At 44.4% G+C, this 17,665-nt stretch overlaps 1 protein-coding gene across 1 annotated transcript in view; it reads right to left on the bottom strand.

Annotated features, from left to right (window-relative positions):
• The window catches only part of PODXL (podocalyxin like), a 48,201-nt gene extending 31,043 nt beyond the window's left edge, over positions 1-17,158 (bottom strand). Inside the window, exons 1-2 of the mRNA XM_074269562.1 lie at positions 17,042-17,158; positions 16,346-16,808 (exon numbers count right to left, since the gene is read on the bottom strand). Coding sequence (XP_074125663.1) covers positions 16,346-16,808; positions 17,042-17,158 — 580 coding nt within the window. The remainder of the gene's footprint in view (positions 1-16,345; positions 16,809-17,041) is intronic.
• Positions 17,159-17,665: the final 507 nt, after the last annotated feature.

Raw genomic sequence — 17,665 nt, 5'->3', positions numbered from 1 at the left:
TCTCTTAAGGTAAAAGGGCAAAGCAAACCTCCAAAGTCAAGAGAGGGATCCTTTAGAGGTGCTGCAAATCAACAATTTGGCTAATTTATTTCAAAGGATTCACTGCCCAGGAGAACACTGAACACAGTAACAGCAAACCTATGAGATGGTTAATAGTGAATGACTTAGTTATTCTGATCAATACAATGACCCAAGACAATTTTGAAGGACTTTGTAAAAAAGTTATCTAGAATTGTTGAAACATATTTTATTTCTCTTGCTTTTTTCCAACATAGCTAATTTGAAATGTTTTGCATGATCTCTCAGATATAACTGCCTTCTCACTGGGTGGGTGAGGGGTGGGAAAATTTATTTAAGAAACAAATATTCACTGGGGTCAATTTTTCCCTTTTCAAATCAGTCTATGGGCTAAGGCTGGGAGCACTATGGAATGTCTCATCTGCCCCCAATCTCTTATCTTTCTACCTCTCAGAACTTCAATTTTTCCTCTCTGAAATAAGACAAATTAAAAAATTCATGTTCTGGCTATTTCACGGAGCATCTGGGGAAGAGGGAAGAAGAAGCATTTAGGAAATCTTCCAGTATAGTTAACATGAATTTCCTTCCCCACCCCTCCATCTAGCTCCAGCATTCTGTGTTTTGCATTGTCTGTAGTGTCATACTGTGACATCACAGCCCTGACACAAACAAAAACTGGATTCTGAGCCCAGGCCTGGGATTTTTCCCGAAATGCAGAATTGGAGTTTCAGAGCAACAGGGGATAGGACAGGAAATAAGGCAGAAACAAAACTAGAAATCACTGTTTTGCCCACCAGAGCAGAAGAAGGAAAGGTCAGCACTGTGTTGTAAAACTCTTCCAATAAATGATCAACAGTTCACTGGAAAACCAGCCACCCCTACAGTAGCACTGGGAGCTTCACCAAAATGGGCAGAGCTCTGGGCAGGGGCTTGGGTGAAATGGCTGCTTATTCAACAGGGAAGTGGCTGACAAGAATTATGAAGGAAATGTCGTTACTAAGCTTAAGAAATAATGAATGCGGAGAGTTCAGGTCAAGTCGGACAGACGTGTAAACAGAAAAAGAAAAACAGTTTTAATGACCAAGGATGTAAAGGAAAACATTTTTGAAAGATGTCAGAATTCTAATGCAGTGACTAGTCTTGACTTGAAACAGAGCTCCCTCCTTTTGGCAGAGGTGCAAAACTAGGAAATTTGCCACCAGACACGGACGGCCCTTGTTTTTCTTCATTTTACTTCATTTTGAGGGAAGTAGCTAGAGGTTTGTATGAGAAAGCTTTTGAAAGTCAGTGAAGGAAGCTAATCGATTTTTAAGTGTATTAATAAAACTTAATTTATGATTTTATATTGCTTAACATCTCTAAATCAGTTATATGACCATAAAGATGTATGCTTACCAAATACCAAAAAAAAAAAAAAAATACCTATTAACTTTTTCAATTTTGAAAGGACCTCCCCATTTAATTCTATTACATTTCTCTGAACTTCAGGATTGCTCCTGGGCCTGGAAATGGTGTTGCAGGAGATATGACTAAAAGATCCTAATATAGGACACAATTAACTATATTTTGAAAGATATATTGTGTATAGAATGCCTACTTCTATTTAATCTTTTCAGGATGAAGAAAATCACACATAATTATTTTGAAGAGCTCTAAAAGTTCATTTTTGCCATGAGTAAACTAAGGTATGAAACATGTCCTATAGCTAGACCCCTGCTGTGTAGCAAGATGCTATAGTACTACATCTCTACCAAGTCCAGCTCTTCCATGACTTCCCCCTGTGGGAAAAAATCCCCCTCCCAAATTCATAAAGAATGGCATTAACCCTTATACCAAAAAGAGAAATTTTTAAAATGTTAACTTCAAGACTAATAAAATTGTGATGACATAGAGAAGAAGCCAGGGACAAGGTCTGGGATGAGACAGCAACAGGTAAGCTGTTCCAGGTAATTTTAGACAGGACTGAAGTTGTGAGAATACCTGGGAATGGCTCAGGAGCTCAGAGGCAGGCGGTAGCATTTCTCCAGGCAAAGAATATAGAAAACATGCATCTTTTAAGAGATAGATGGACAGAATGAAGGGAGAAGAGAGCTTCATGGTTTGGGGAAACCCAATGTTATAGTAGGAAAACTATTCGCCACACTGAGCCAGCCCATCTTGAAAATGAATTGCACAGATCTGACCTGTGGGTCACTCTCCTGGTAACAAATTAGGGGCTTCCATGGAATAATGTTGAGTGAAACAAGCAGAAAACATTGTACACAGCAATAGCAAGATTGTGCAAGTTAACTTGGTTCTTCTCAGTGGTTCAGTGATCCAAGGCAATTCCAATAAAGTTGGGATAGAAGATGTCATCCACATTCAGAGAGATAACTACGGATACTGAATTTAAGTCAACACATGCTATATTCACTTTTTTTTTCCTTATGATCTTTTTTCTCGTGGTTTTCCCCTTTTGTTCTGATTTTTTCTCCTAACATGATTTATAAGGAAATATGTAAAAAATGAATGTAATACTTTAACATATTTAACATGTATGGGTCTACCTGCCATCTGGGATGGGGGGGGGGAAGGAGGGGAAAAGTTGGAACAGAAGGTTTTGCAAGGATCAATGCTGAAAAAGTACCCATGCATATATCTTGCAAATAAAAAGCTATAATTTAAAAAAAGAGAAATAAAACTTTCATCAGAAAAAAACAATGTAAATGCACAACCAAAATTAATTAATTAAAAGCAAATTAGGGGGTTCCAAGTACTCAGAGGATAACAATCCCTCTCCAAACAGCTGCACAATCTGGCTTTATTTGATCTTTTCTGACTTTTTCATATTCTCTATTCTATTTAACAATTCTATATTGCAATCAAACTGGAACAGAAATGTTCCCTTATCTTGTGCCATTTTCTGCCTCCTTGTACAAAAACCCTAGAAAGAACTCACTTATCTTGTATGTAAATAATTATTTATAGATTGTCTCTTATTTATTCTTTCAATAAACATTTATTAAACACCTAACACAGAAAGAACTCATTTATCTTATATGTAAATAATTTATCGAATGTCTTTCATTCATTCCTTCAATAAACATTTACTAATATACCACAAGTATACCTAAACAAATGATAGTCCTTCCCACAAGGAGCAGAGAACAGAATTTTTATGCTCTTCTTTGTAGGGTACACATAATAAAATTTTTATGTCCTTCTTTGGGTTTTGCATCAATATCATCAAGGCAGCTTAGTGGTAAATGTGGACTCATCTTCTGCTATCTAAATTATATTCTATGTCCATCAAACTACCAAAAAATAACCTTACAGAGCTAGGGAAATAAAAACAAAATTTATTCAAATGAACAAAAGTCTCAAGGGAAAAAATGATGAAAAAAACAACTGGGATAGAAAGGGAGGTACTGTAAAGCTGTAATCATAAAACTCATTTAGTGCTAGTTTAAAAAAAAAAAAGGAAGAAAAATAGGTGAATAAATGGGACTGATTAGGTACACAAAATACCCAAGCAATTACTATTCCATTTCTTTCTCTACATCCTCCATGAGCCAAGCTTCTGGCGTCTTTACCATCTGAGAACATTGGCTCTCAGGCTGTTGTTCTCCATTTTGATGGAAGATCCATCTGTCCCATTCTCTGTTCCCCTGTTTTTAAGCTCTTTCTCAAAGACCAATTCTTTGTTGGGGATAATGGTGCAGTCTACTATATGTAACCATGCACCTTTTCACTGTCCCCTGGGTTACCTGTCATTCTTTTTCCCTTCTGAGAGAGTGATGGTTCATATCCATAGGCTGACTGGGAATTATGGCTCGATACTCTGGGGGACAAAGAACCTGAATTCATAGCCTGGCTTTGCCATATGCTGCCTGAATAACTTATTGAGTGAACCAATCTGATAGTATATATTTTTTATTTTAAACTTAAGCTAATAGGTTTAATAAAATTAGCTTCTGTATACATTATGGAATAGGAGAGAAATTGTACATGAAATTGAAAATCTTATGTAGTTTTTCCCTTTTAATATATAATTATTTCAACATATAATTTTGGTCTTGTGATAGTAAAGCAAGAATTTTTGGCAACAGCAAAAATTTGGGACCAATGAAAGCAATGCAAATTTTCAAATGCAGATCAAGTCTGTCTTCTCCTTGTCAATCAGCCCTTGGGCCTGTTGAATTTCATGTCTTCAATTTACAATATATGATTTTTTTAAGTTGATGATTACTTATAAATTTTGAGTTCTTATATATTTTACCATTTGAGGGAGCAACCCAATTAGTACAATATACATCTGCAGCTCAAAGGCATGTGGAAAAACCTCCCATAATGTTTTATGGTGGGCAAGACCTATGTTTTCATTGGAAAAAAAGACCTTTATCCTAATGAAGAGAAGAAACCCATCTCTAATTTATAATCCTGGATAGTCATACTGTCCAAGGGCACTCAGCTAGAATGCCTCTTGCTGCATCAGTCAGGACACTACTAGACTACTAGAATATCATACTCCTGTTTTACTAATGCTTTAACTCGATACTTGGTGAAATCCCTGAACAAAGGTATTTCTGTCAAGTCCCTTGTATCACTGGAGCTTCTATCATTAACACATGGATGGGAAACACTGTTAGAAAACTTCCCACTCGACAAGACACATATTTTTTCTTTGCTTCTCAGTCGGTTGTGAATCCCAAAAGACAGGAGATCTGCTGTGCAAAATCATCTTCCAAAAGACTTTTGAGGCACAATATTCTGGATTGCAGAATGGTACTGATGTAAATGCTGGCTGGGTACGCCTTGACCAGTGTTGTGAACACTGGACTTCAGTATAATCAGCTTGCAACAAATGCTACTATTGCTGTGATGCTTGGGGCTTGGGCAAATCTACTCAGAAAGTAGGACCTTGGCAGAGAAGGGGAGAGAACCTGGTAAGAAGCATCTCCCACTGTGACGGAGATGTTCTGGGAAATGGCTGCTGACCACTACAGGGCGCTTGGTTGGGATGTTCACATATTATAACAGCTTGTCCTTAGGAAACCAGCACATTTCCCAATTTCCTTGGGAGTTACTAGGAAGGGCTACAGTGCTTCACGGAATCTGAAGAGGAATTCTGCTGCCTTCTAGTCCTGTAGTCTAGATGAGACCGTATCTCTATTCATTGAGCTATAAACAGTATAAGAACTTATCTCCAGCTTTTGCTTTAAAATCTCCATTAAGGCTGTCATCTCTCTAGGCAGCCCATTCCACTTTTGAGTAGCTCAAATCTAAATTTGCTTCTTTCCTAAGAACAACGGCAGACCTAGAATTCTGTGACTTGCCCGGAATTACACAGAGAGAATGCTGGACTTAATAAGATCAGGGTTCAAATTCTGGCACACTTATTAAACTTTTCTGAGTCTCAATTTTCTCATCTATAAAATGGAATAGTAACACTTGCACTACAAAATTCAGAATTCTTGTAAGGAAAATAGGCTGGAAATCTTGAGTAATTATTTTAAAAACCCACTTTAAATCCCCATATTTTGATCATCCGTTATATCTAACCAACAAGCTCCCAGAAGCCAGTTCCCTCAGGGCCCCCAAACACTCCCCCACCATTCTAATTCCCTAGCTCCCAAATCTCCAAATGCATCATTCTCATAGATCTTCTTCTCTCACTAAGGGGCATGGTCTTCCTGCCACTACAATTGGCGGATGGGGTGCAACCCTGAGCCCAAGGAAACACAGAGCCCAACTTGTGAAACAGAATGAGAATGCAACCGGGTAAACCGGCAGGAGGCTGGGTGTGGCCAATGGGCACACTGCTAGGTCAAGCCCAGGACCCTTCTCATGATTCGGGAGCCAGGAAAGGCTGGGAAGAGACAGTAGGTTTGCAGCACAAGACCAACACTTCAGTACCTCAGTTTACCCAAGTGGTAAAAATTATATCTATAGCTTAAAGAAAAAATATATCATAGAAAAGTTATGGGTATCATCCAATCGGCAAATACAAATGTTGGGGAGTCTACAGAAAAAGATCAATATTAACTGATGCAGAGTAAACTGATCAGAATCTGTAGAAAAATTATATATGATAACAAGATCGTAAAGACAACCCTGAAAGTCTTAATAAGAACTCCAACCAATGCAGAAAGTTGACTTTATTACAAAGAACCAATGATGGCATAATGCATGCTGCCCACCCCCTTGATGGAGAAGTGATAGATTCAGAGTACAGATTGAGAAGATTTATTTTTGGGGGCACAATCAACATTAGAATCTGTTTTACTTGAATATGTAGTATTATTGAAAGGTTTCTCCAATTCTTCTATCCCAAAATAAGTTTTAAGTGAAAAAATGAAAAAATTAACAACTCTGAAAAAAAAAAACACAGAATTCTGATCAATGAAGACCAGTCAGGATTCCCCAAAACTGATAATGAATGTACCATGCTAACTACTTCCTAGTGGAGTAGTGATGATTTAAAATTTTTAAAAAAAACACATTTTACTCTTAATGGCTAGAGATTTATTTTCTTTAACTCTATATACTTATTTTAAAAATTGTTAAAATGAGGGAGTGATAAATGAGAATTAATTAAAAATAATGAAAAAATATGGTTTATGAATCTAATAGAATATGATTCTGCCATAAGAAATGATAAAAGGAATAGTTTCAGAAAAATCTGGAAGAACTTCCATGAACTGATGCAGAGTGAAAGGCAAAAAAAAAAAAAAAAAAAAGTAAATAGTGCAACCTTTTATAATAAGATCTTTCTGCAGCAAAAAGACTAAATATCCACCTATTGGACTTGCTTCAAGAGAAGAAATCTATCCATCACAGCCACATCAGTCCTGCAGGACAGGTCACCAAGGAAAGCTGAGATCTCCAGGAAGTACTCAGAGAAAGAGATTGCTCTGGCGGTTTTACAGATAACCTTAGTGAATCCTGAAGATGCTGGGTTAGCTTCCAGCTCAGCCTGGAACACAGAAAACCCGCACTTCTGTGTATACGAGATCCTTTGTACTCTCTTGTAAGGAAGGAGCTCACATGAGAAGGCAACCAACCGCTTCTTTTATATGGGGAAACAGATGTGGAACTTTACATCTACTGCCAGATTTCGCTGACATGATGGGTTAGTTTTGCTCTAAGGTTTGGATCTTTTGGGAGAGATGGGGGGAAAGGGAGGGAGAGAGGAAAGAAGAGGAGGGATAGAAGGAGGGAGGGAGAGTCCCCTATGGAAATGGAGAGAGAACTACGGAGATTGAATGTGGATGGAAGCATATTTTCACCTTTCTTGTTTGTTTTCTTTCTCATGCTTTTTTCCCATTTTGGTCCAATTTTTCTTGCACAAATGACAAATATGGAAATGTGCTTAAAAGGATTTCAGGTATTTAACCTATAACAGATTGTTTGATATTTTGGGGAGGAGGGAAGTAAAGGACAAGGGAGAAAAATTTGGAATGCAAGATCTTATAAAAATGAATATTGAAAACTACTTTATGTGTATTTGAAAAAAGAAAGAAAAAGAAAAACTAGGAGCCATTTTCTACCCCACAAAAGGAAAAAGTTCCATGCTCAGATATGAATCAGAACTTGAATCTGTAACTACAGTGGGACATTCTGGTCTGACAGAAAAACAAGACTGGGGTTTTGAACTAGGAAAAAAAATACGTTAAAAATTTCTAGTGTTTGGACTGCATTGGGACAAAGCAAGAATTCCAATTCAATAAGAATGGTGGAATTGGTGAGGGGGGAAGGAGGACCAGACTCCTGTCCTCCTTTAGGGTGACCCTCACATTCAGACTCATTATTGCCATACTGGGAACCCTGTGATAATACCAAAAGCCAAGTGGTAGCTAACTGGTAGGATGGTAATGATCTGCAAAACAGAAACATGGACCACTGTGCGTGCTGGGAATTCCTGTGGCCACAGTTTGAATAAAAAAGCCGCATAAAGAGTGTGCACTTCTGATCTATAGCCTATTATAGCTAAATCCCTTTTCCAGGACGAGCTAAGGAACCACACTGGTAGAATTGGAATCTGGATCATCCAGATTTGGTAGACCAGTACTCTATCACCTCTGCCCCCCTTACTAAGGATTTTATGGCTTTTAAAGCTACAAGACACTTGCTGTACATCTTCTCCTTTAACCTCCACAAGGAGCAACCAGATTATGTGATCATCAATTCTGATGGACATGGCTCCTTTCAACAATGAGATGATTAGGGTCAGTTCCAATAGACTTGTGATGGAGAGCCATCTATACCCAGAGACAGAACTTCAGGGACTGAATGTGGATCACAGCATAGCATTTGCATTTTTCTTATTGTTTCCTCGCACTTTGTTTTCTTTCTTATTTTTTCCTTTTTGATCTTTCTTATATAGCATAATATTGTGGAAATAGTATAGAACAACTGCACCTGATTAACATATATGGGATTAACTGCCGTCTAGGAGAGGGGGTGGAGGGAAGTGAGGGAGAAAAAAATATGGAACATAAAAGTTTTGCAAGAGTGAATATTGAAAACAATCTATGCATGTGTTTTAGAAATAAAAAAATTATATAAGAAAGAAAAAAAAGTTACAACAATATAGAAGTTTTATCCAAGACAGTGTTGATTGAATACACACTTCTCAAAAAAAAAAATAACACAATTATGAAAAAAACTGTATAATACTTGGAGAGAGGTGTTCACATCACCTAATATTATAATTTATAAAGTAATCTTGAAATTACCAAAAAAAAGCTTTACTTAAAAACAAACAAAAACTTTCACAATACAATGAAGGAGGAAATGATCAGTATCATTTCCATTTTACAAATGAGAAAAGGCAGGATTAAGAGAGCAGCTAGGTGACTCTGGAGTCAAGAAGCCTCAAGACACCAGCTATATGACTCTGAGCAAGTCACTTACTTCTGTCAGCCTCAGTTTACTCATCTGTAAAATGAGCTGAAGAAGGAAGCAACAAACCACTTTTGTATCAAGAAAACCCATGTGGGGTCACAGAGTTGAGTGCAATTAAAAATAAGTGAATAAAAGAGTCAGGAGAGTTGCGTTCAAAGGCCAGTCCTTCTTTGGGCACAAATCCCAAATCTCTCTGGGGTTTTTTAAAGTGCTATCTGAGATCTCCCTCCAGATTCTAACTTCCTTACCGCTTTCTGGGTGTTGATGGAATGACAATCCCTCATGAAGATGACGGAATCCTGGATATGTCAAACAATAATACCCTTCTATTTCTCTAGGGGGAGAGAGGGGGTGTGCTGGTAAACTAACTCTCTGGGAAAGAAAATGTGCACAGAATGTCCTTTTACATTTAATCTGCATTATTAAAATTACAAACATTATCCTCTTCTATCACTTTATTAAGTCTAGACAATCAACAAAATGACAAATCAAGCCCTGATTTTTCGACTTTGTCAATTAGTTCAATTCAGCTGGCTCCAGCTTACTCCTTGTGGGGGTAGCTAAAATGCACCAAAATGGAGGGAAAAAGAGGTTTTCCAGCAGTGAATAACATGATAAAAAATAGTGGGGGGGGGGAGGTGGCAGAAGGGAGGTAAGAGGTACAACATAAATTTAATTACATAATTATATTTGGCTTCAATTCTAATTACTAACTAATCTAAGCAGACCAGCATGACATCCTGGTGACAAGTCAATTACTCAAGGGTACCAGAGCAAGTGGTCAGCCCCACAGGTTCATGTGTGCCAGCTAATTAGATGACCACTTCTGCTTCCCCCCCCCCCAGTCTGGACTAATGGAGTCATGTGGCCCATAAATAGATATGCTCAGCTAAAAACAGAAGTAATTCAATCAGACCCCAAAGCAGCCCCAGATGCATGTGGGATTGCAGATTTAGAGCACAGAGAAACTTTAGAGGGGGCACTTAGGTGGTGGAGTGGATAGAGCCTCAGTCCTGGAATTCCAGAGTTCAAGTTTGGCCACATATAGCTGTGTGATCCTGGGAAAGTCACTTACCAGGAAGGGAGAGAAGGACGGAAGGAAGGACGGAAAGAAGGACGGAAGGACGGAAGGAAGGAAGGAAGGAAGGAAGGAAGGAAGGAAGGAAGGAAGGAAGGAAGGAAGGAAGGAAGGAAGGAAGGAAGGAAGGAAGGAAGGAAGGAAGGACGGGCGGAAGGAAGGAAGGAAGGACGGGCGGAAGGAAGGAAGGAAGGAAGGAAGGAAGGAAGGAAGGAAGGAAGGAAGGAAGGAAGGAAGGAAAGAAGGAAGGAAGGAAGGAAGGAAGGAAAGAAGGAAGGAAGAGGGAGGGGGAGGAAAAGAGGAGGGAGGGAAGAAGGGATCTTAGAGGTCATGTAATCTGCTTTCATTTTACAGATGAGGAAATTTGAGTCCCAAAGAAATTAAGTGGATTATTTAAGACCACAGGAGTAGAATATTACAGGAATATATATATATGATATATAGTATAATTTAACTGTTATACATATATTGCATACTTTAAATATAAATATATATTACATATATACAACAATAACATAACAAGGCCCAGCTGGCAAAGCCAGTACTCTTTCCAAGTACCAAGATGATACTGGGAGAATTGATCTCTAGGGAGACACAGCCTGAGGCTTGTGAGCAGAGCTTGAAGTCCAGGGTGCACAACTCATATGGTATGGAAAGAAATCCTTTGGTAGGGGCCTCAATCAGCCAGGAAACCTTTCTTTCCTAATCCTTAATTAGTTCTGCCTCAACGTTCCTCCAGTGTTTTTGCTCTACCCAACCCTCACCCCAAGCTTCCCAATTCCCAAAGAGGAATGAATCAGAGGGAGAGCCCCACCCAGCAGGCAACTCAAGTCTCAGATCAAATACCAGTTTCACTCTAGTTTCCTTAGCTGAAAAGCCAAGAGGAACAGTACACGGTACTGAGAGTGATGTTAATATATAACTTTCCCACCACCTACAGTGGGACTCCAGCATTGGGGGGCGGTTCTTTCCCGTTATCAGCCAGCTGGGTTCCCGTACTGCTCCTGCCCAAACCGTCACATCTGAGCCCGGGGTTCTCCATGTCCTCACACTCCAGAATAAACAAAGCTTCACCATGCTTGCTCTAATACTGGGCTGTCTAGGTGGTGCACTGGATAGAGCACCAGGTTTGGAGTCAGAAATTCTCATTTCCCAGAGTTCAAACCTGGCCTCAGAAACTTACTAATTGCAAGACCCTGGGCGAGTCACTTAGCATTGCCTCAGTTTCCTCATCTGCAAAATGAGCTGAAAAAGGAAATGGCAAACCAATCTGGTATCTCTGCCAAGAAAACTTCAAAAGGGGTCACAAAGAGTCAGACACAGATTGTAAATGGCTGAACAACAAACAAGTCCAACAATACTCAGTGAATAGTTAGGAAAAGTTCCAAAAGATAAAGTAGATTACTATTTAAAATCTCCACCACCTCCGCTAACCCACTATTTACAATTACACCCCACACACTCTCCAAGAGTTCATCTGAGTCCTCAGTTTGGGAATTGTTGGACAAGTCATTTTGATCTGAGAACCTTCTTCATCTGTCACTTGATGGATCGGAGTTAGTGACTCTAAGGGTCTGTGCTCATCTCACAAACAAAACATCCCAGTCTACTCCTGAAGTGGAGCTTCCACCAAGGGAATTCCCTCCCTCAATAGCCCATCACTCCCATTCATCCCCTTCTAGGCTTTGTGGTCCCCATCTTCCTAGACTGCATTCTTAGGACTGCATCCTTTCCCCGAGCCCCCTACCAGTTCCATCCCCTTACAAACCCCATTCTTTCCTCTGGAATGCAGTCACCATTATATAGTGGTTTACATTTACATAGGTTACAAAAGGAGCACTCTTTGAATGGAAATGCATTCATTTCCCACTTTTCCAGGATTCCCCACCAGACTATGTCCCTAACAGAAAGCTTTTTAGCTTTCTTTTGTGGGGTCATTCCCTTTCCAGCCTTTCCCCCTCCTCAATTAAACTGCAAACTTCTTGAGGGAAGGGATGTCTTTTGCCAAACCTTAGAATTCCTCAAAAAGAATAGCTGATTAGTAAACATTTATTGACTGACATCCATTTTCTCTTTTGACTCTCACAGTAACTTGGAGGTTAGAAGGTGTAACTATTTTTCTGGAGAAACTCATATGGACTAACAGACTTGTCCAAAAGGCTGGGCAGGAATTCTTATTTTCAGACTCAAAAGCATCAGTGGATGCCGTGGATAGGGGCAGGCTTGTTATCTAGAAGAAGAGCCTTGAAATTAAGCCTCAGAATTGTATAGTCTGGTGGGCTACTCACTTAATCAGTCTGCCTCAGTTTCCTCAACCTTAAAATGAGCATAAAAGCCACCTCACAAGATAAAATGTTTTTAAAATGTAATATCTGTAAAGCATTTTGCTTATGTGCCTTTCTTCAAAAGCTCAATGTCCTGCCTACTGCACTATTAGAAACTTTCCATCTATCAAACCCAGAAAAAAATAAGCCTTTTAGGAAACCTTCCCCGATTATTTCCAAATACATCCTTAGTTTCTCATTCACATTGCTTTTAGCACAATTTGAATAACTGAAAAAAGATAATAGTAATAGCTCATATTTAGATGGTGCTTTAAGGTTATTTTATTTAATCACAATTGATCAATAAACTTTTATTAGGCAGTTACTTAGTATCAGGAATCTTGTTAAATGTCAAATACAAGCCAAAAGGTGGTATTTTAATTGGCAACCAAGGTGACTCGGCCAGGGACAGATATATTCAGCTGAAGTGAGGTTGGGGAGGAAAGCAGACGTTCCTGATTCTTGCCCACCCACTTCTCATCAGTGGTCAGCAGGGACAGCCTAGCGCAGCAACTAAACAATGGCAGGTGTTTTAAAAAACAAAAACAAAATCCTTATGAAACTCTATGCTGTGATGTTAAAAATGGCTTGGCCCTGGTGAAGAGATAGAAGGGCGTCTCTTCTTCATAACATAGATAGAAGCCTATGAGTTTGGAGCATTACATATACTATCAGTTTTGTTTTACCTGGTTTTTTCTCAACTTGTCCCCCCACCATTTTATTCCCTCATAAGTGACAGGCTCTCTGGGAAGGGAAGGCATACTGGGAAATGGATATGATGTTGTAAAAAGTAATATTAATTTTTAAGAGAAATACTTGTTGAGCCTATCAGATCAATCATGCTATCAAGTCATTTTAAGTACGGTGATCCAGCTTAGGTCTTACTCCAATACTTCCACTGTATTCTCAAAAACCAGGCAAACACAGAACAGACAACACTACCACGCGTTGTACAGCTGTATGGAAGCTCATGAACTCTCTCATTAAGTGAGGGTTAGGGAAATCGCCAAGCTGCTGAATGATAACCATTTTTGAAATACTGAAGGAATCTAACATATAGAAGGGCAGCGTATAATTGTGAACAAAACCTTGGATTTGGGCGTCAGCTAGACCAGGGTTCATTTATTTATTAACCGTGTGATCTTCAGCCAAGTTGCCTAAACTACAGTGTGACTCGGTTTCCTCATCTGTAAAAGAAGAAGGTTGGATTACTAGCATCCCTTCCAGTGTGACTCCATGAAATGTTGAAAATAAGGGAACAGTACTGAAGGGAAAAAAAAAAAAAGAAGAAGCTAGGTGAGGGGAGATACACGGAGTCTTTCACTAAGGTGTTCTTTTCACTGGACACGGCTGCCTGGGCTATTACCGAGCTTGGAAAGCTTTTCGCCAGACAAAGCAGTTGCGGTGAAGCAGCCCATCCCAAATGGCCCCAACAGAGTGGGTTTCACATCACTGGGGAATAATTCACATGTATTGGGGAAAAAACTCACTCACTGTATTTGGACCTGGATTCAAATCCCACGTCAGAAACTTCCCTTCCTAGAGGATCTTGGGGAAAAGTCACTAACCCCTATGGATGGATGTTTCCATTTTCCTCCCCCATAGTAAGAAGGGGGATCACTGACTGAGGAAAGAGACCTTTACCTAAATGGTTCCATGCTTCTATTCTGCCTCTTTTCCAATTTGGCAGACGGGGCAAGCGTACACCTTATCATGTCTCGGAGCCGGAGTTTTCTCGGCAAAGGCAGTGGAGCGGCTTGCCGCTTCCTTTTCCAGTTCATTTTATGGATGAAGAAATGGACACAAATGTGGTTAAGTGACTTGCCACAGTCACAATCAGGTTTCTGGAGCCAGATTTGAACTTGGAGTAAAGGAATCTCCCCGACTCCAAGCAGGGACTCTGTCCGCTTTGGCACCTGGCCGCCCAGTGTGGGTTTAAATGGTGGAACAATCTGCCTGGCTGATTTTCAGCATAAAACTTTCTGCTATAGAGAGAGATAACCGCCCTTACCCCTTCATCCTCCCCCGGAAAATCCTAAATACTTGTGTGAATTAGGAAATGTCTACAAGATGAGTTCATCAATGAGGTCTCTTCCTTTAAACACTAGCTGTGCAAATAAAGGCCGGGTTTTGTTCTTATCAGAGAAGTGGTATTAATCTTCGCCACATTAAACTTGTGTTCCATCTTCTGGTTTTCTCCCAGGATGCACACCAGGGATTCCTGCAGACGCCTGACCCGAGACAGGCAGTTTACTGCAGCCACGCCCTCCTCCCGCAAAACTGTTGGCGATGGGGTGGCGGAGGTGCCGCTTCCAGGCTCCCCCTCCCACACCGGCCCCACTGCAGACAAAGGGGCCCGGACCTTAGACGGCTTCCCAAAGGTTCTGCTGCCCTACCTCCTTAGCGAGGTGCTCACGCCCCAGAAATGCTGCATTCAGAGGCGCCCCCTTCTCTCAGGAAGTTCTTTCCCTCTCCCTCCTACCCCCCATTTCCCCCGTGCGCACCCCGCATCCATCCAACGTCTAACTCCGTGTTCCCCAGGGGAGAGGTGGGCAGAAATGGCACCTCATGCACATGCCTTAACGGGCTGGATATTTCGGGCCGAGAAACCCTCACTGTGTGACTGCTCACAGTAAGTAACACCAGCTGACATCTGTGCATTTTATCATCTCCCCCACACAATAGCCGTCTCAAACTGCTGGGGTGATCGCTGTTTAAAAATTAATAATCGCAGCCATGGCCCGCACAAGACCCCGAGGTAGCTGCGTCTGCTCACTGCAAAGTCCGGCGGCATCTCTTGGAAGTGCTGTAAACTGGACTTACCCGCCTGCAGCACGTCTCCCTCTCCTCGGAGCGCGGGGGCAAGTCTCACGCGCCTCCCCCGGAAGGGCGAGCGAAGCGCCCCACTCTAATACACTAAACTGAGGCACGAAGGTCACGGAGAGGACAAAGAGCTCCCCCTCCCCTGCGGAGTCCTTGCCTGGGGGCGCACAAGTCCGGGGCTGAGTGACCCTCTCCCATAAGTGGACACGGGTTGGAGGGGCGCCTCCCCCAGAACCTGCCAGCCACTTCAGGAGCACAAGCCCCTTTTACCGACCCCACTTCCCTTCTCTGCTCTCGTTCCTCTCCGCCCGCTGTCGCATCCCTCCGGGGGAGGGGGCGACGCCAACGGCAGACTTCGAGTGTCCTCCCCGGGCCTGACGGGGCTCTCCCCCTCCCTGCGTGGTCCCCGCCTTCTCCTGGGATGCCCCGGGACAGAAGTACCGCTGGGGGGAGGCTCAAGTACCGCGCCGGGGGCCCCAGTGCGGAACCACGTTCCTTTGTGCGCGGAGAGAGCCGGGGATCCCGGGCAGGACGCAGGGGCCGCTACCTGCTGGCGGAGCTTGTTCCCCACCCTGAGGAAGCTCTCGCGCGCTGGCCAGCGGTCAGTCAGAATTATCTGACCACGTTCTCTCTAACCCGCCCCCCTCCCCCGCACGCTCCGGGACTGAGGGGAGGCGCCCCGGACAGGCCATGCTCCCGCAGGTGAGTTACCTCGGAAACTTCCTCCCGCAGCCGGCGCTCTCAGACCCCCCTCCCCGCCCAGGTTAATGGGGGAGGGGAGCAGTGCCTCCGGCTCACAGAGACACAGTCGGAGGTGGCGGGTGGGAACCGCGGACCAGAGGAACCCCGAGAGGCGGCCCGAGCCCCTCCGCGGCTCCGGAAGGCCCCAGCTCCCTCCTGCCGGGGATGCCTGGACTGCACCAGCCCCGAGGAGATTTGCACCTGCTGGCGGGGGCGGGGCGGGTGGAAGCGGCGGGAGTCAGGTGGATCCAAGGTCAGGACCCGTCGCGTGGCCTTCGCCACGCCGGTCCCCTGGGAGGGGGGCGCCACGGGCTCCCATCGGGAGCGCGAGCGCCTGGTCCGCCCGCCCGAGCAGCCCGGGGCCGGCGGGGGGAGGAAAGCTGAGAGATGGAAGCGCGAGGGAGGCGGCGAGGAGGGTCTCCGCAAGCCCCCGGAGGGGCGGAAGAGGACCGGCCGGGCCGGGGCACGCACTCACCCAGCGCCCGGGGCGCGAGCAACAGCAGCAGCAGCAGCGCCGAGCGCATCCTGTCCTCGCGCCGGGGCCTCGGGAGCAGGTGCTGCGGGAGCCGTGCGGCGGGCTCGGAGCCGCGGAGCGCGGTCCGGGGCTGGTCGGGGCGCGTCCGCTCTCCGCCGCTGCTCGGCGGGCCCCGCTCTCCGCGCCTCCTGCCGCTCCTCCTCCTGCCGCAGAGCCGGGCCGGGCGCGGAGCGCAACGGGCGCGGAGCTGCAGCCGAGGGAGCCTGAGAACCGACCGCGTCCGAGGCGGGGCGGGCAGTGCCGGGCTGGGGGCGGCGGCCGCGGAGCGCCTCTTCACGTCGCCCCGTCCCGCCCCCTCCCACGCCCCCTCCCCTCCCCTCCCCCCAGGAGCCGCCCGAGGCGGCGGCGCGGGCTGGGCGGGCACTCCGGTTTGGAACAATGAGCAGAAGGAGGAAACTCCGCCCTGGGCGAAAGAGAGGAGAGGGGGCTGGGGAGCGCTCGGGGGGAGGGGGCCCTCCCCGGGGAGAGGGGCTGCGCCCGCCAACGCCGGAGGGGTGGGGAGGAGAGCCCGCCGCGAGGGCGCAGGTGGGCGGGCCCGGCGCTCCAGCTCCGGGGCGGGGGGGGGGGGGTCTGCCCCCGCGCACGTGCTCCGCGGGGACCGGCCTTTGGGAGACTCCGCGCTGGGGGTAATCAAACCGCCACCGGGGCGCGTTGCGTTCTCCGTAGCGCTCGCCGCTTCACACCGTGCACAAGAAACACTTTTCGGGCGGCCCCCAAACACCCCCGTGAGCGTCCCGGGACCGCCGGGCACATCTTACCCCAGACCGAGTAACCAGCAGGGCTTTGTTTAAAAATGATTCCAACTTCTGAGTGTACCACAAGCCCTCCCCAAAGGAAGGCTGTAAAGTTCCCCAAAAGTCAGCGAGAGAAACGTGGTAAAGCGAGCTTCCTAATGCCTTTCAAACTGGGAAAGAATATAGGACGTGCCTATGATTCCCCATTCAATACAATAAAGATCTATCACACACGGCTGACAGAGAAGCGAGCCAACTCGGGAGAAATAAAATCAGTCACCCAGCGTTTGCAGAGCAACTATCACGTAGTAGTCGCCGGGCTGTGGGCCGGGGTCCGAGACCCAGGCGCGGAGTCCCGGCCTCTGGGATGGGAGAGACCGAGGGGGCAGTCCGTAGGAATGTATCTATCACGGATAATAGTGCATGGAATAAACGCTAACACCAGTTAGGCCAGGCCGCAGAGGGGCCAGTCACAGTGCTCTGAGCGATCCCAGTGGGCAGGGAGGGCTCCAGCGGGGTGAAGAAC

Source organism: Sminthopsis crassicaudata, chromosome 5, assembly GCF_048593235.1.
Source record: "Sminthopsis crassicaudata isolate SCR6 chromosome 5, ASM4859323v1, whole genome shotgun sequence".
In the NCBI taxonomy this organism is placed as follows: Eukaryota; Metazoa; Chordata; class Mammalia; order Dasyuromorphia; family Dasyuridae; genus Sminthopsis; species Sminthopsis crassicaudata.
The sequence above is the reverse complement of the archived record's forward strand: the minus strand, read 5'-3'. Positions and strand labels throughout refer to the sequence as shown.